The following is an 18,997-nucleotide window of genomic DNA, read 5'->3' as shown; positions in this document are numbered from 1 at the left end:
CAGATGGCTGGTTGGAGGGGTATAAATCAAACGGCATTCACTGCTCTATACAATGATAGGCCGAGAGTAACACGAGAGACAGTGCTAAAGATGACTTAGCAGCAATGGTCAACAGTTTGTGAAAGGCGCTTGTACTGCCAGCTGCTGCTATGAAAAAGTAAGGGTATGATTTAGGTCTTGGCGGACATGTTACTCCTTCACAACGGTGATGGATAACCCGTCCGTCAAAATATAAATCTTATAGGATATAATAGGATTTATATGGCGGACGGGAAATTTGTTAGCGCTGTGCAGGAGTAACCCGTCCGCCAAGATCTAAATTAGGTCCTAAGTTCACTGGTGAACCATGAAACAGCATCACTAATGTATGTGAGAGGTAGGAAGCAACACAGAGCATCAGGAGAGAGCCGGCAGGATGAGCTGAATACAAACTCCTGGTGCCAACCATTAAAGGGTTTGAAAGAAAAATGAACAACAGCGCAACACGAGTCACAGTAAAACTGAAGTAAACTTAGAATAAATGTACCCAAAAAGAGGGATTATAAAAAAAGAAATTATATATATATATAAAATTATCCTTTGCATTTGAAAAGAGCTATTAAGATTTTTGGTATGGATCCCGGTAAGAAAAAAGGAGAGGATTATAATTATTAGTTAGGGTAACATAAGGGGGTTAGTGGAAGGATTGCGGTTAGGCAAAAGATTAAGGCAATGGGTGGGTGAGGTGCAGGGTAAGGTTTACGGCTACAGTTAAAGTTAGAGATGTCCGCAGATAGGATCAGGGGTTAGGTAGAGGTGAGAGTTATGATAATGGATGGGTAAGGAGAATGGTTGACACAGGTTAAAGATAGGATTGGGAGGGTGCTAAGGGTTAGTGTAAGGAATGGCATTGGAGTAAGAGCTGAATTAAGGTCATGTAAAGGCCTAGTGAGTATACCGTTAGGGGTGGGGTTAATAGCTAGGGTCTGTGTAAAAGATGCTGGTAAAGTAAAGAATGGGTAAGTATTTACTTTATGCAGATGTTATGACGACAGAGTAGAAAATGTATCACATCTTTGGGGCATTCATTCGTCTTTCATTTCCTGGTACACAAAAATGTAAAACCATTATTAAAGGACCACAGTGTAACTCAGTGCAACGCAGCATCCCGTACCTTTGATGGCGACGCGGTTAGCCTTCATCGAGTTCAGAACCTCCTCTAGCTTCTTATCCGAGGCTGTGGTCTGAACTTCGCTGACGTGAAACTCGTCGAACACAACGGGCACGCCCGCAGCCTGCGGAGCACAGACACTAGGGGTAAGAACACTGCTCCAATGTCAAGAAACCAGAGAATGGATCATGGGCACATTACATGATAGATGACAAACGGACTCACCTTGAAAACCTCTTTGACGGACTGCATGAGCTCAGGACCCACACCGTCCCCAGGGAGCATGGTGACATGGAACGCCCCCTCAGTTTTTACACTCCCTTCAGCCTGTCAACAAGAAAAAACACCTTGCATTAGGGACTATAGTCGCCCACTGGTTGTGGTGGCAGATAAGAAGCTAAGCTGCCAGGGTATCTCCATGGACACAGATCCCACCAGTAGGTAGAAACCCCTTCTATGGTCACAAACTTCCAGAGGAATTTGGGAAGTGTGTATATAATGGGGCAGAGAACAGAAAAGCAGAATACGGTTGACTCGAGAGACTTTTTAATGTTGCCAATGCTAGGCAGACAGATTCATCTGTATTCTAAATTAAATTTTATATGGTACGAGACACCTTAAACATGTACTAGGTTGCTAGCTTGGAAACAGAAGATGTTATTTTCAAAGTATAGCCTTAGTTTGTGGCTGAGGATTAAGACAAGCACATGCAGTAGTTACAGTGTCACAGTTCGATAACCTTGACCTCGAACTAACCTGACTGTGAGGACAGCACTGAGCAAAATAATACAAGAAGCCGACTTAGTGCAAAACCGCCCTGGGATACCTTTGAGTTAAGAGTCCTCCTCTCTGATCATGCTTTGTAGAGATATCGCATTTAAAATCTTGCCCATGCTTTGTTAGAGATGTAGAATATAAAATCTTTTTTCCCTGTGAAATAGATGCCTTACACTTCAGAGGCTTCTCATCTATCTGGTTCAGGCATTTTAACAAATGAATGTTTATAACTTTACAAATCCTTCCATTTTTAGGCTGCAAGGCTGATCAGCGACATTGCTCCCGAGTTCTGGAAGCTTTTAGTAAGCAATCTAAAAGAATATGATTCAGTTACTGTGAAGACATATTAGTACTGGAATTCAACAAATGGTACAAGTTGTTCATCGCATCCAAACTGACCCCACATCCTCCACCCAGGTCACTGTATTTAATGTGCTTCAGTCTTAATTAAAATTAAAGAGGTTCTGCAGGCAAAATGTAAGGAAATGAGCACATTCGTCTTCTGAATAGACTCTAGAACTAGCTTTTTCGACATTTTATATAGCTTGGTTCTCTTTAAAAGAAGCAACAAACAGATTGACTAAGGACATATTTTTATCTCAGTCGCAAAATCATGAACGTAAGGTACTATAAGAAGATCATTGTTCTGGTTAACACACTTATAAGAGCATCGTGATTGGCTAGGGAAGCCTGGGAGCTTCCTGCCTCTCCTTTCCACGTTGAGGACACGTGGACTGAGAGACAGCAGCCGTCATGAAGGTAAGTCGATTCAATTTTTCACCCCACCCTCCTCGCTACCCCAGTGAAGCATCAGCTGCCACTGGCAGGGTTAGAAGCTAACCCTTCAGTTGTGATAACTACTGAAAGGTGAGACCAAGGTTAATACTCCAAGGTATCAAACAACTTGTTGCATTAAGGCTCACTTGGTCCTCAAGTTGAAATTAATGTAACATGTTAAAGTATGCAACTTTGCTGCCGTCAATCTCCGGTGCCCTTACTGGTTGCACATGGCGCCTGAACCGAAGACACCAATCTGCCATCCTAGGGAGACATACTAACAACTCCCAGGAAAGGAGACGATAGGGGTCTGCACCGGATGGTGTTACCTCCCTCCTGCAGGAAGCCATTTGGATGTTGGCCCAAAAGACAAGCTTCAAAGCTAAAGCCGTATTTGAAGAGCAAATGGGAGAGGTGCAGCCAACTTGGCACCCGAGAAGGAGTGGGGAAACCTGTTGTCAAATGATTTTTTTCAGGGGAATGCAGCCACACCTCTAGGTTGGAATGGGTCATTCTGGACACCAAGAGACGGTCTGACACATTGGGAGTGGCCATAATGGTGCATTTTGGCATAGCCAGATGCCACACTTCCCAAAAAGTGGTTCGCAGGAGGCAGGGACCTAGTAACCCATTGGCTACTGACAGCATCTACCTTGAGGGCAACTTTCTCAGCATAACCTGGGTACCCAGAAATCATATCTCGTCTCGATTGGAAGAAGGACCGAAAAGGGTGTGCCCTGCTGCACCTTAGAAGCGGTAAAGAGAGGCTGCACCGGTTTTGACTGCTCCTGGTGGCTAGGAAACTTAAAGGGACAGTGCCTGCAGCGTCTTGCTCTTGGAGAAGTCGTCTCAGAGCCTAGCCAAAGTCAAGCGATGCTAAAGCTCAGCTGACTGACCTCCTGTTCACAGTACAGGACGACAACAGCTGAGAAGCCTGCTAAGGCAAATTGCTAACTGCCGCCGTGCATCTCCAGCGACCAGGTCTTGATGTTGAAAGTTGCACCCGAGTGCGCTGAGCATGAGAGAGTTATCGGAGTGCAGTTTGGTCACCCAGAACCCGAGTATTTGCCCAGGGAAGGATCTGTCTGGGCTTCAACCAGCACTAAGAGGTTCTCAAGGGACGTCGACTCTGTGACCAGAACTACCTTACCCCTTTTTGGACCAAAGAGAGCCCGAAGAAAGACCCCCATTGACTATATCGCATTTACAGCATCCTTCATCCCATTTATCAGGACCACTTACATAGGAAACCACTGCAATGGATAAAGGTGCCTCTAACTGACTGAGTGATTGTTTCAACCCTTGAGGTAACTGTTCCTAAGGTCCATGCTATTACCCCTGACTGGCTCCCTGCTGGATTTGGTCGCCTAAATTGACTGAGTGACCGCAATACAACTAGCCTAAATTTTCAGTGAAAAAAAATGTTAGGTGTCAAATTCTTAGAATTTCCCATTGTTTATTAGCTGTTGAGTGAAATGCTTTGATTTACTATACCTTGTAAATTCTACATCTTTTGAATCCTTCAGGTGATCTGTTTTGTTGTTGTGTCAGAAATTCATTCAAATACAGTCTATTTTTATAAATCATTGTCGGATTTTTTGTAATGTCTTATTGGTCGATTTCTTCTTCAATTGTTTTGCTGCTGATTAAATGCTTTACACCTGTTCCTTTGTGTCTTGTGACTTGCAGCTCAGAGCCACAGCTATCCAGGGCTGAGCTGAAGGTTTGACAAAATGGGGTTGGTATGTGTATTACACGGTCTGGTTCAACAACCACACCATATAATACGCCCCTTTTCCTCACAATGCCTTTCAGTTCAGGTTGCTGCCTGTTGGATGTTAGTTTACAGGCTTCTGGGAAATATTATGACCACATAAGATCTCTGATGGGGGAGCATTCACATTGCTGAATAAATAGGAATTGCAAATGGGGGAGTATTGCTTAAGGATCATCCCCAACAAAGAACTAGGTAGGCCTTCAAATGGCATAAGGTAACCTACTTGTAGCTCAAAAAGAAAGAAGCCTTCCCTACCAGTCTGCACAAAGGATGGCCAATTGTGTGTCAAACCACTGGGATAGGCATACCTGTCTCTCACCTGTGCTTCTGACCACACAACTTGTCTCCAGAACTGGGAGACACACCTCCTATAGGGTCCTCATGGACACCTGCACCTATCTGAATAACCAACCGGATGGAGTGATTTGCACCTAGATGCCGAGGTGCCTAAAGAGAGCCTGCTTGAAGGAGGGATCATATCTGTTGAGGAGTACAGGCCTAAGAGCTGTGGAGATGAGCGAAGGACTTAGACACCGGACTAAAGAGAGACTAGGTTCAGATGACAGTGATCTGAAGAACCTGTCAATCATATAGCATTTTATTAACAATCTAACCCTAGCTTCCCAAGTCTCCAAGCCATGTACACCCATGCTCAATCCAATCTCAAAGCTGGGCTCCATAGCTCAAACTGCTCAGAGCTTGAACGGCTCAATCGATTGCTTTTAACCTGAATATAGATTCTGAAGTGGTACATGCATTGGTATGGGAGATGGAAAGACATTGACGTACCAGACATCATTCAAGTTCCCTCACAACCAGATCCGCCCATCTCATTTGTGCTATGATACATGCATTTTCAAACCTGATCTGCACTACGTTTCTGTACTAAATGACATGGAAATCAAAAAACACCATCTTGCTGAATGATGTTTATTAAGATGTCCTCCATCTTCTAACACATCATCTGAAGCTCCGATAAATATGATTTGGTGGATTCTGTATGTCTTTCCCACAACGAGATGCAGTTTACTGAAATTAATTATCTCCCAACACCCCAGTTTTGTACAATGTTCAAGCTAGGCTTATGGGATGGACAGGCATACATTCTCATTCCTACATCCCCGCAATGCCCCACTGACACTCGCCCCAGCTTAGCCGTTGGAGCTCACCTGTTTCTTGAGAGGGTGCTGGAGACTGGAAGATGTTGCAAGAGTACGCCAGCCCACGTGAGTCCATGGCACCATGAATCTCTACAGAGAAGGCATGGAAACATTAGAAATGAAGAGGCATGACACCACACACTCACAGTCAAAGTCTCTGCGAGGGATAAATGGAAGCTTTGCAATATTTTCCATGAACTACAATGACTTGCCTGGAGACCTAGCAGTGAATGAGGAGATGACAACTGCTGCACAGAATGCCTAATAAACAAGCACTCCCAAAGCCCACAGGCCTCACTACAGTAACTTAAGTGATTGCCAGAGAAGCCTAGAGCCAGCCTTCTTTGCTCTAACAGTCTGTAGTACCTTAGACCTTTAATAGCGGCCTTCTGAGTTTGACACAAGTCATGAGAAGCCTAGTGCGAGATACTCTGAAGAAATGTAGAGTATGAGATGGTCACAAATATGAACATTGGTGTTTGTAAGATGCTCAGAGAGATGAGTAGCCTGGTGCAATGTGAGCATGAGAAGCCTAGTGTGAGTTACTCAAAAGAAACTTAGTGTATGAGATGGTCACAAATTTGAGCGGTCTTGTGTGTAAGATGCTCAGAGAGAGGAGTAGCATGGTGAAATGCAAGTATATGACGCCTATACAGTGAGATGTTCACACGAGATAACGAGATGCCAAATACATGAAATTAGTAGTGTGAGAACCTGAAACACATGAAGCCTAATATGTAATACTCGCACACAAGTTTGGTTTATGGGACGCCTGTTGAGATCTGGCTCTGTACATACTATGCCAAAGTGAGGTATAGTGTGCACTGAGTCCAGCGGCACCCCAAAGGTAGGCAGAGGTAAAGTTAGATAGCACCTCACTCTATATTTGTGGCAGTGTGGTCGAGCAGTAAGGCAGTAACAGAGGACAGTGTTAAGCATTTGTTGCACTCAGTCAGCAAATGAATTCACACACTCAAAGACTGAACATCAGACCAATGGTTTTTGAATAAAAATTTTATTTTTGTTATTTTATTTCCTAGAACCAAGCAAGCCTGGCACAGGTAAGTGATAAATACTTTGCTGTAAATACACAGTTGTAGCACAGTTTGGATTGTAATTGTGTATGCACTTTGTTTTGATTTACAGTACTGTTACTGAGAAATGCAATGCTTTGATAATGCAGTACATAAACTTTGAATGGGTTTTTTAGTAAAATGACCAGTACATTACTTTCAGATTACTTTTCTTATCAGTGTAGTATACCTGGATATTACACTGGTACATTTCCTGTAAACAGGTAAGTAAAAGCGTTTTTGTTATTTAGCACAGTTGTAAAAAGATTTCTTGGATTTTCCAATGCCACACTTAAAACATTTTCATAGAAAAACAGTAAAGTTATCCTATGGAGGAAAATAGTGTTATCCGTTCAAAGGTAAGTACTTTGTTGGGGGAGTTGGTATTCTGGGGTTAGACTCAGGGGTCCCCCAGGGCCCGTGATGCACTCTTGTTACACCCTCTGCGGCAGTAGGATGGCCGGGTGCAGAGGGCTGAGGCCCAATGCTATCCAATAGGGGATAAGGGGACTCCAGTTGGTGATTGCTGACGAGCAGGCCACTGGGTTGTGGGAGCAAAAAGCTACTGGACTTAAGCTCAGGGCAAATGGAGGTTTAGGCCAGCACAAAAGATGCACGCTCAGCGGCACTGGGGCGGCTGGGTGGAGAGTGCTGTTTTAGAGTTGGGTGCCCTGTAGCTTTCAATGGGGAGTCTCCGGTTTGCAAACACACAGCAGGCTCGGGGACAAAGGTCTTCTGGCTGAGACCACCACTTGGAGAGGTAAGTTGGGATGTTGGGGGTTGGTTAGGCACCGTCGGTTGGGCCACCCAAGGCCTTGGGGCGTCGGGTGAAGGGGTGCCTTTTAGGGTCATATCTTAACAGCTCCTGGTTGCAGTTGGGGGGACCTTCCGGTTTGAGGCTGCAGGCGTCAGCTGGAGGATTGATGCAGGTTAGGGGTCGCCGTATCTCAGGTCAGGATCGCCGAGGAGACATCCTCTTGTTGTTGGGCCACTTGAACTCGGCCGTGGGCACCGGGTGCAAGTGGTGCAAACTTGCGGAGCTGGAGTCTGTTTGAACAAATCCAATGTTCATGGGAGACATAGTCTTTGGGATTGAAGGCAGACAGGTCCTCCGGGTTTCCCCACGGTTGCTGGCTGCAGGACACACCGGGATTTCGCTGGAGCAGGTTCGAGGTGGGGACAGGCCGGTAGGGCTGGGGCCAAGTCAGTGGACCTCCCCCTCTTGTTAGCTTCGGCATGGCTGTTCGATCCTTCTTCTTTTCTTCTTCTGGTGTCTTGTCTGAGGTCTTGGTTCAAGGCTGCCCCTAAATACTGTATTTAGGGGGTGTTTTAGGGGTCTCGATGTCAGTAGCCAATGGGCTACTGACCTTAGGGTGACTACACCCTGGGTGTGCTCACCCCACGTGGGGGAGTGAGCACAATCCATAATTCTGATTGGGGAGTGCCTGTCATCTGCAAGGTGGCGGGCACTGAAGAGTGGGCTTCACCTCGCCACCCCCACCTGATGGTAGGGTTGGCAGAGGTGGGCACACCTTATAGGTTGGCTAATTATTCCCACCTGTCTTCCCGCCGAAAAAGAGGGGAGATAGGAAGGGGGCCTGCTCCTGATAGCAGGAGAGGGTGGAGTCACATTACAGGCCTTTGAAGCCCCTTGCCACAGGTGGCTCTTCCTGGCCTGGGGAGGAGTGAACACCTCTGCCCAGGAAAGGCTGTGTTTCTGGGCTCAGGGAGCGAAGGCTCCCACCCTAGGGGTCCAGAAACCTGGTGGCAGGCTGGTGTGTACTAGTCAAGGAACCCACCAGATTCTGGTCGTTTTTCAGGGCATATCTAAGATGTCCTCTGAGTGCATTTTTCATTAAATCCCACACTGGCATCAGTGTGGGTTTAATGTGCTGAGACGATTGATACCAAAGTTCTCAGTTTTCAGTGTAGCCATTATGGTGCGGAGGAGTTCGTAATAGCAAACTTCCAGCATCATATACTCTTAATGGCAGCACTGCACTTACAATATCTAAGAATGGACTTAGACACTGTAGGGGTACAAGGCTCATGCACCTGTACCCTCACCACTGGCATAGTGCACCCAGCTAGAGGAGTGACTGATGTATACCAGGGCAGTGGGTTGTAGGCATGGCACGGCACACAGGGATGTGTGCCATGTCGACTCTTCACTTTGTTCTGCAACAAGACACGCAGCCTGCAAAGGCGGTATGTGAGTGTAAAGGTACAGGGCCTCTAAAGGTGGCACAATAAGTGCTGCATCCCTTAGAGGTCTCCCCTGGTCACAGTACCATTTACCAAGGGATGACCTGTGGCCAGAGATGCCAATTGGGTACAGATTTGGGGAAAGAACACAGGCCCCGGGGATCTGATAGGCAGGACCCAGGGCACATCAAGTCAAAGTGCATCGTTAGTCTGGCAAAAAATGTGGGCGGGGGTTACTGCAACAGAAACCCAGCTTCTCAAAAAGTGAGATATCTGTTACACGCACACAGGCAGAAATAGTGCACCAATCTCTCATTTTCTTGGATATAACCTAAAGGAGTCCATGAAATACAGGATTCTCAATAGTTACTTTTTTGTAAAATACAGCACGATATAAAAATCAGATTATATCGCCAAGTAGCTATTAGCATGAGCAGTGGATATGTTCCTTACGAAATGTGATTGATAAGTGACATTTTCCAAGTATTGTTTAAAAATAACTAAACATTTAATTTGTGTAATGTCCACTGTTTTGCTGGGATATTAGGACAAACGTTAAAATATGCATATCAAATGTGCATTTTAACGCATCTGAGACACAGTGAATAAACCAATTTAAAAGCTATTTAGAAACTAATGCACACAAGCAAATCAACTTTCTGCAGCAGCTTCCAACAAGCATTTGCAATGCAATAGGTCTCGCATTTACGCGAGTTTAAGCTATTGGCATTGTAAATGGCAATGCCTTCGATTTATGTTTTTAAAACTAAAACAAAAATAAAAGGCCTTGTTATTTGCAATGTCAATAGCTCAAACTTGCATGAAAGGGAGATCTATTGCATTGCAAATGCTTGTCTGTTTTGGGATAGGGTCGGTGAAGAATAAAGAAATGTAAGGTTTAAGGTAATTTATAGTGTGTACCACAAAGGGGGCAATGATGTAGTCTTGTATCCCTAACTCTGCCGCTACATTAGAGCAAGCTTTTGACAACTAACAGGTTTCTGTATAGCTTCTGTCCACTTTATTAAAAGACCCTGAAGGTAGAGGCTGGGGGATAGGATTGGTCTGGTTATTTCTAGTGCAGGAACATTAGAGTTGATGCATAAGAGGCAATAGGTGCCAAGAAATGCAAGGCTCGAAAGGGAAGAAACAGAGCTAACAGTCCAATGCAGCAGTAAATGCACAGACCCATGTCCACGTACATGCAGGATAATTAAATCCGTGTGCACTGTTTATGTGCAGATCTGTGGTAAAAGCAGCTCCACATTGCAACAAGAAGGCACTCTGCTGTGGTTAACATCTAGTCTAGAAAAGGGCAATGAGGAAAAAATAATTTAAATTATGCTGCACTAGCTAACAAGAGAGTACAACCATCATTTATGTAAATTATGTCACACTAGCCAACAATAAAGTGCCACCAGCATTAAATTAAAATATATTTTTAATATATGTGCCTCTAAAAACTTCTTACGAGACTGATAATTATTTTCCAACTCCCTAAAAATAATGTAATCCCAAATTTCTGGAATGAAATAGGAAACAAAAAACCAGCTACAAAATATTACCTGGAGTGCTGCTGGCAGCTCCATGTTACTGCAGCCAGAGGCAAGATTGGACGGTAAGTGTGCAATAAGTTCCAGATGAAGACTGGAGAGGCCTGCCAGAATCCTATTGACTAGCGCAGTGCGGGCAGACTATTTTTTTTTTTTTTTTAAATATATTTTTATTGCAGAATTATAAACCACAGGATACAATTAATCAGCCAGTTCACTCGTGATATCCCCCCGTCCAATAAGAAATCCCAATCGTACACAGCCATTCAGCCCGCATCCCGGAGGTCGGGCGGCATATTACTTCATTCAATAGGAAAACATCACGGTGCACGTCCCATGGGGACCATGGTTGAAATATCGTTTTGCGTATCTGCTTTTACCCCCCCACCCACAACATCACTCCCGTCAGCCATCCCAGTGATAATCAGTGGTACCGCCCTTGTCGGGACCTGCCCTGGGCGCTATGGGTTGTCACGCCTGGCCGCTCTCCCCAGCCATTCCACACTCCACACAGTACCCACCGTCCTAGTAGATCCAAGGTGCCCTAACGAGCTACCATCTAATGGCTTCCGGCCCACCCCAAACTCCCGTTGACCAGCCCCCCCTCCCCTGGCAACTGCTAAGGTGTGTGCCTCGTCCTGTCGAATTGGATGGATCCACTACAGTGCGTGGTACAATACTTCTGTGTTCGCCCCGCGGTGTCCACCGGCTTAGTTCTCACCATCCTCATCCTCTACCAAAGAATCACGCAAAGCTTGTGTGAGAAGGTGGCCTGATATGCAGTGTTCACTATTCTAGTGACCACTATGTATCAGTCCAGCAACCCTTATGGTGATTGGTTGTAAGTCAACCTTATAGACCAGCTATCCTAGTAGCGTGGATACGAGCAGTCTAAGGCTAAAGACTCGAGAGGGCGTGTTAAGCCAGCTGTTTACCACACATGTACCCCTTGAACACCCAGTGAAAGGACACCACACAAGTGTTATGAAAATAAACAAGATATTTATTAAGAATCACAACAGCCCTGTACTCTTTATGAGGACAGGGTACTAAGCACAAAACAAAACTCTTACGAAAATACTTAAGTTAGCACAGTATATACAAATGCCCGAGGGGCACGGAAAACCATATACTCTGAAAGTGGAATGCGAAATTACTAGCAGGTAAGTACAGTACTAATAGGCTTAGGAATCGCTAGGACTTGACTATAGAATCTTCAGATTACTTCTAGGAGGCCTAGGGGACTCGGGTGCAGAGTGTGCACTCTCACGCGTGATGCGGGACAAAGTCTATGGTAGCTAGTAATGACAAAGTTAGTGTTCTCGGGCGAACCCGACCTGGTAGGAGGAAAACGAAAGTGGATCCTGACCCTTGGATAGTGAGGCTATGCTGGGGCACCGAAATGCCGAAGTTACCTAGCCCAGGGGCTGCAGCTGCATAGGTCTCAAAAGACGTCGGGAATCCTCGTTGCCGGACCAGGAGCCTGGAAGAAAGAAGTTGCTGGCAGGCGACCAGTGAAGAAAGTTCGGTGGATCCAAGCCTGGATCGATGGAAGATGACACCTGAAAGCAGAGGGGACCAAGTTCGAGACTACTAGCCAGTAGTCAGTGGGCACCAGGAGGGCACCGGATGGTAGCCACCTCGACAAGGTGAGTGGGTGACGCTGTGCTCGAAGATCTCACGGACCAGGAGGCGTTGTTGGCGACCAGGAAGGAGGAACGAGCTGTCCCACGATGATTGAAGCTGTCGGCGTCGCTGGACCCAGGATTGGGCAACAAAGCCTTGGCAAATTCAAGCCCACGCGGTGGACCTAAAATGGCGTCTGGAGTGGACCAGGAGGGTCCGGGGTGCCTCTCTTCAAGAAGGAAGCAAGGGCCAGTCCGGAGCAACCAGACCAGCAGCAGTGATGTCGTCGGGCGTCGTGAAGAAGGCCACAAGCCAGCCGGCTAGTAGCCACACAGCGCAGTGAGCACGCAAAAGCAGAAGGGCCCCACGCAGATCGTGGAGATGCTGGAGGGCTGATCTTCGGTGCTGGAGCTGCTCAGGGTTGGGGCTTCTCGGACCCCAAAGCACTCACCAGTGGAAGACTCGGTGGGCTTGTTACAAAGAAGTCGTGCAGTCTTGGCGATCGTCGGTCCCTCGAGGTCTCGTCGCACTCACGGTTCTCAGCTTTGCTGTAGAGGTGAGTAGAGGTCAGAGGTGCCAGGGAAGCCGGGTCTCATCGAGCTGGGTCGTCGGATTCGTGATGAAGGACTTGCAGCAGACCGCAGTGTTCTTTAGGATGGTGCCTGCGGATGCAGGGTGACTACTCCTTAGCCACAAGGGAGAATCTTGAGGAAGAAATCTTGAAGTCCTTTCGCAGAAAGTCGTGTCTTGATTCCAAAGATGATCTAATTTGAACAGGGGGCCCGCTCCCATCTTTATACTAAAAAAGGGGGCTGACCCGGTGACTAGGTCCTGCCCATGGGTGGGACTAGGAGGGGGGTGGTTACACCCCTCTGCCATGCCGGATTTCCCCAGGCCAGGGGCTGGTGTGCCCCTGGAACTGGTTCAGACCGGCCTATGCGTAGTGAGCACCGGGGTGCCACTCAGCAGTCACCTTCCTGAAAAGCCCTGCCTACCCAGGATACACAAAACCATGTCTGGGACGGTGCTAGCACCGCCCCTGACAGGAAACCCTTTGTCCAGGCTCCCCTTGCTGGGAGGACTCCCAGCTGCAGGGGGTCAGACTCGTGTCTGTGGTGGCAGCATCCATTTTGTGGAGCTGAGGCTTCAGTTAACTTTAACCGGGGTTCACAGTTACATACATGTCGTGTCCCTCTAGAAGGGTGGAATGCTAACCCCGTCGCCAGAATTGGCGAGGGGTTAGTATTCCAATTCGTATGACACCTTACTCGACATGTTTTGATAAAGCAATACCAAAGTTAGCATTTAACCGCGAGGATTATAATGCACTTAAGAGTATATGGTATGCGATATCATGGAACAGCTATTAGGACTTGGTTCCGCAAGCTGCAGACAGGCTCAGCTCATGCCAGAGCACCATCTCACACGATTCCAAGCACTCTGCCTTCAGGATTGTCAAGGCCTGCCATAGGAGTGACTGATAGGAATCTGTGTGTCCATTTTAGGGTTAGGTATAGGTATACTACACCTACAGCAAAGCGTGATTACACGACTTTGCCCCAGCTGTCATGCAGCCAGTTGTGTCAAATTTAAGAGGCCAGCCAGGGGTGGCATAATACATGCTTCAGCCCCTGGTAGGCCCTGGATACACCTATGCCCTGAGTTACAGGGTCTGATAAGGTGGCCCAGTACCAATTGGAAATGTACCTAAGGTACATGGAATCCATTTTTAAGAGAGAGCAGTAGGCCTGGGGTCCTGATTGGCAGGATCCCAGGTCGACTATGTCCAAAACCAGCTAAAACACAGGGCAAAAAGTTGGGGGCAACCATAGTCAGGATGTACCTTCCTACACAACCCCCCCCCCCACCCCCCCCCCCAAACGAAAGGAGATAAGGCTATCCTTGTCCAGGTAAGCCTCTATTACCTAAGTGGCCATATAAGGAAGGACCAGCTCTGGCTTGGTTTCCCCCTGTGTCATGGTCCACTAGGCAACCCCTCACCCTAAGGGTATCTGAGGGTCTCCACCATAGGGAATCTCTGTCTCTGGTGTGTCTTGGGAAAGTAAAAGGCTGATGCTGGGATGGAGTACTGAAGTGAGGCTCCTCTACCTTTGGGCTCAACTTCCTCCAATCACCCTCCATCATATGTGCCTTTCTTTCTTTAGCTGAGATGCACTGAGCTCTCAGGGTCAGCCTCTGGCTACCTAAAGCTGGAGGCTGAGTCCCTCTGTTTGGCTTACTGGAGGGACAGGTCAGGTTAGGGGATTTTAGGCCCCAGGTTTGGCTGTGCCCAGCAGTGTCCAGCTGTGGGAGTTCCCTACCTAAGTTTAAGGGGGATCCCTCAGGAGTCTGTTTTATTTTCACTTGGCTAGGGCTACTAGCTTCAGTGATCCTAATCTGTTGATTATGGATTTTTGGACAGGGGGCCCTTTGGGGACCACCACTGGCCTTCCTGACCTTTACAGCCCTGGGCTGATTGAGGCAGGGTAGAGAGGTGCAGGCTACCTGCTCCAGACTGGGTCCCACCTGTGAAGGGTCCACTGCCATCAGGGGCTCTGCCAGGCTAGGCCTGACTACCTCTGGGGCAGTTCCTTCAACAGGGGTAGAGTCAGTTCCCTGAGGAGGCTGGCTCTCACCTAGTGTCTGGGAGGGGGAAGACTTTTCTTCCTCCTCAATGCTCTCTGTTTGAGTGGAGTGATCCACTGTTTCAGGCTTCACAACCTCACTATCTGTTTGAGTAGAGGCTGAGACCATTTCAACCTTGCCAACCTTTTCAGGAGGGCACTCAGTTTGTGTTTGGGCTGTGACTGTCACAGCCCTCCTATCCTGTTCTGGAAAGTCTGTCTGAGCCTGGGCAGTGGCTACCACTGCCCTTCCAACCTTTTCAGGGAGGAATGGTGTTTGGACTGGGGCTGTAGCTATTACTGCCCCACTAACCTGTCTGGATAGGCCTATCATTCTGGAATGAGTTTCTTGCTCCACCTCAGCCCATGCTGAGAGTTCCAGGTCATTCCCCAGTAAGCAATCTACAGGAAGGTTATCTGTCACTGCCACTCTCATGGGCCCTGTGACATTACCCCAGCTGAGCTTGACTACTGCCATGGGATGCCTTCTCTTCACTCCATGAATGTCTGTTACCTGATAAGTAAAACCAGGGGTCAGTTGAGCAGAGGGGACCAGATGGTCAATCACCATGGTGATACTGGCCCCTGTGTCTCTGAATGCCTCAACTTTCTGACCATTGACTAGGAGCTCTTGTCTATACTTTCCCAAAATGTGGGGTCCAGTAGTAAAGTTGGCAAACCCCATGCCAGTCTCACAGACAAGAGTGTGGTTAGGGGACCTGGCTAGGCCATAGTCCTCCTGGTTTCCCAAAGTAATGCCCACTACATTTTTGGGGGCACTCCCACCACCTGGGGGATTACCACTAGTGGTAACAGGAGGTTTGGGAGTATTACCTGGGGGTATGTTTTCCTTATTGCCATTTTTAGGGCAACTGGCATCACTTTTGTAATGGCCCACCTGTTTACAGGTATGACAATAAGGTTTCTTCTGCTCTGAAGGAGTGTTCTGGGACCCACCACCCTTGTTGGATTTTTGGGGCCCTGGGGAAGTCTTCTCTGTGGATTTATCCCCACCCTTCTCTTGAGGCTTGGTTGATTCCTTCTTCTGGTCACCACCCTGGTTCTTAGGCTTGACCCTGGTTCTGACCCACTTGTCTGCCCTCTTACCCAATTCCCGTGGAGAGGTCAGATCAGAGTCTACCAGGTGCTGGTGTAATAACTGGTTCTGACAATTATTTAAGATTTGCTCCCTCATAATTAGATTGTACAATCCTTTAAAATCAGTAACCCTACTACCCAGTAGCCAGCCTTCAAAAGCCTTAGTGGCACAATCAACAAAGTCAGTCCAATCCTGAGACTGAGTTTTCTGGGTGTCTCTGAACAGCATCCTGTATTGTTCAGTGGTTAAACCAAACCCATCAACCAGTGTATTCTTCAGGACTTGGTAATTGTTAGCATCCTCCACTCTAGTAGTGAGGAGCTTATCTCTACCTTTACCTTCAAAGGAGAGCCACAAGATAGCTGCCCACTGACTTTGGGGGACACACTGTACAGTGCAGGCCCTCTCCAAAGCAGTAATCCATTTGTGGATGTCATCTCCTTGCTTAAAGGAGGGCACTATCTTACTCAGGTGTTTTGTATCAAAACTCCTTTCCCTATTGCTAGGTACAATGCTGCCACCAGTGGGTTTTGACCCACACAATTCTTGCTCTCTAGCAAAGGCAAGTCTTTCTTTGGCCAGGGCAAGTTCTTCCCTTTTAATCCTCAGATTGACTTCTCTTTCCTTAGCTTCATAGATTCTCCTCTGAGGGGAGGTCATCCTCCTCAGAGCAGAGTTCTGAGAGCCATTGGTTTGAATGGATCTGCTAGAGCCTCTTGATAGAGACCTAACTCGTCCACTCCCAATGTTAAGCTGACCTGAGAGGGGTCCCAGGGATCCCCTAGTACCATTCTCATGCCTGCTTAAGTTGGACCTGGTTAGTCTGCTGACTTCTACCTGTCCCTTGTCTGCCTCATCCCCTGACAACACATCCTCATCCTCCTCCTCAGCATCATCTGCCTCCTGGAGGGGCTGGTCCTGGTTATCAAAGGGACCCTGTAAGGAGGGCATACTCCCATCTGGATGAGAAGGATCTGTGTTGGCAGATCTCCTGGCATCATAAGTCTCTAAGAGACCCAACAGAATGGGAATGGTGGGGTTAGACCCTTGTCTCAGTTTTCTGGAGGTACACAACTGTCTCATCTCCTGGAAACTGAGACCAGCATATCTGGAGGTGACCTGTGGAAGGTCTACTGACAGAAGGGGAGACTCAGTGTTTCCACCTTTGTCTGACATGCTGATTCTAGTGTGGTGTAAGCGATGCACCTACCTACACTACTTGTTTGCCTACTGATCCCTTGCTAAGAGTTGCAGCCAAGGTGTGCTAAGCCTTGAGGAGCTACAACAGCTGGTTCAGTAGAACTCAGAGTATTCTAAGCTAAGTTATATGTACCTAAAAGTACTTATGTGATCTTTCAACAAGATATTCTTAGGATACGTGTGGTAAAACAACAGCAAGCTCAAATCCCAACCGCTGCTCACCAATGTGAGAAGGTGGCCTGATATGCAGTGTTCACTATTCTAGTGACCACTATGTATCAGTCCAGCAACCCTTATGGTGATTGGTTGTAAGTCAACCTTATAGACCAGCTATCCTAGTAGCGTGGATACGAGCAGTCTAAGGCTAAAGACTCGAGAGGGCGTGTTAAGCCAGCTGTTTACCACACATGTACCCCTTGAACACCCAGTGAAAGGACACCACACAAGTGTTATGAAAATGAACAAGATATTTATTAAGAATCACAACAGCCCTGTACTCTTTATGAGGACAGGGTACTAAGCACAAAACAAAACTCTTACGAAAATACTTAAGTTAGCACAGTATATACAAATGCCCGAGGGGCACGGAAAACCATATACTCTGAAAGTGGAATGCGAAATTACTAGCAGGTAAGTACAGTACTAATAGGCTTAGGAATCGCTAGGACTTGACTATAGAATCTTCAGATTACTTCTAGGAGGCCTAGGGGACTCGGGTGCAGAGTGTGCACTCTCACGCGTGATGCGGGACAAAGTCTATGGTAGCTAGTAATGACAAAGTTAGTGTTCTCGGGCGAACCCGACCTGGTAGGAGGAAAACGAAAGTGGATCCTGACCCTTGGATAGTGAGGCTATGCTGGGGCACCGAAATGCCGAAGTTACCTAGCCCAGGGGCTGCAGCTGCATAGGTCTCAAAAGACGTCGGGAATCCTCGTTGCCGGACCAGGAGCCTGGAAGAAAGAAGTTGCTGGCAGGCGACCAGTGAAGAAAGTTCGGTGGATCCAAGCCTGGATCGATGGAAGATGACACCTGAAAGCAGAGGGGACCAAGTTCGAGACTACTAGCCAGTAGTCAGTGGGCACCAGGAGGGCACCGGATGGTAGCCACCTCAACAAGGTGAGTGGGTGACGCTGTGCTCGAAGATCTCACGGACCAGGAGGCGTTGTCGGCGACCAGGAAGGAGGAACGAGCTGTCCCACGATGATTGAAGCTGTCGGCGTCGCTGGACCCAGGATTGGGCAACAAAGCCTTGGCAAATTCAAGCCCACGCGGTGGACCTAAAATGGCGTCTGGAGTGGACCAGGAGGGTCCGGGGTGCCTCTCTTCAAGAAGGAAGCAAGGGCCAGTCCGGAGCAACCAGACCAGCAGCAGTGATGTCGTCGGGCGTCGTGAAGAAGGCCACAAGCCAGCCGGCTAGTAGCCACACAGCGCGGTGAGCACGCAAAAGCAGAAGGGCCCCACGCAGATCGTGGAGATGCTGGAGGGCTGATCTTCGGTGCTGGAGCTGCTCAGGGTTGGGGCTTCTCGGACCCCAAAGCACTCACCAGTGGAAGACTCGGTGGGCTTGTTACAAAGAAGTCGTGCAGTCTTGGCGATCGTCGGTCCCTCGAGGTCTCGTCGCACTCACGGTTCTCAGCTTTGCTGTAGAGGTGAGTAGAGGTCAGAGGTGCCAGGGAAGCCGGGTCTCGTCGAGCTGGGTCGTCGGATTCGTGATGAAGGACTTGCAGCAGACCGCAGTGTTCTTTAGGATGGTGCCTGCGGATGCAGGGTGACTACTCCTTAGCCACAAGGGAGAATCTTGAGGAAGAAATCTTGAAGTCCTTTCGCAGAAAGTCGTGTCTTGATTCCAAAGATGATCTAATTTGAACAGGGGGCCCGCTCCCATCTTTATACTAAAAAAGGGGGCTGACCCGGTGACTAGGTCCTGCCCATGGGTGGGACTAGGAGGGGGGTGGTTACACCCCTCTGCCATGCCG

The 18,997-nt window shown here is 47.7% G+C and overlaps 1 protein-coding gene across 2 annotated transcripts in view; it reads right to left on the bottom strand.

The window, feature by feature from the left end:
* IDH3B (isocitrate dehydrogenase (NAD(+)) 3 non-catalytic subunit beta) overlaps window positions 1-18,997 on the bottom strand; it is a 163,148-nt gene that overhangs the window by 112,833 nt on the left and 31,318 nt on the right. For both annotated transcript variants that reach the window (XM_086964317.1, XM_086964316.1), the window contains exons 2-4: window positions 5,651-5,731; window positions 1,376-1,477; window positions 1,154-1,274 (exon numbers count right to left, since the gene is read on the bottom strand). In XM_086964317.1, coding sequence (XP_086820443.1) covers window positions 1,154-1,274; window positions 1,376-1,477; window positions 5,651-5,731 — 304 coding nt within the window. The remainder of the gene's footprint in view (window positions 1-1,153; window positions 1,275-1,375; window positions 1,478-5,650; window positions 5,732-18,997) is intronic.

This window comes from Lissotriton vulgaris, chromosome 3_2, assembly GCF_964263255.1.
Source record: "Lissotriton vulgaris chromosome 3_2, aLisVul1.2, whole genome shotgun sequence".
NCBI classification, from domain to species: Eukaryota; Metazoa; Chordata; class Amphibia; order Caudata; family Salamandridae; genus Lissotriton; species Lissotriton vulgaris.
The sequence above is the reverse complement of the archived record's forward strand: the minus strand, read 5'-3'. Positions and strand labels throughout refer to the sequence as shown.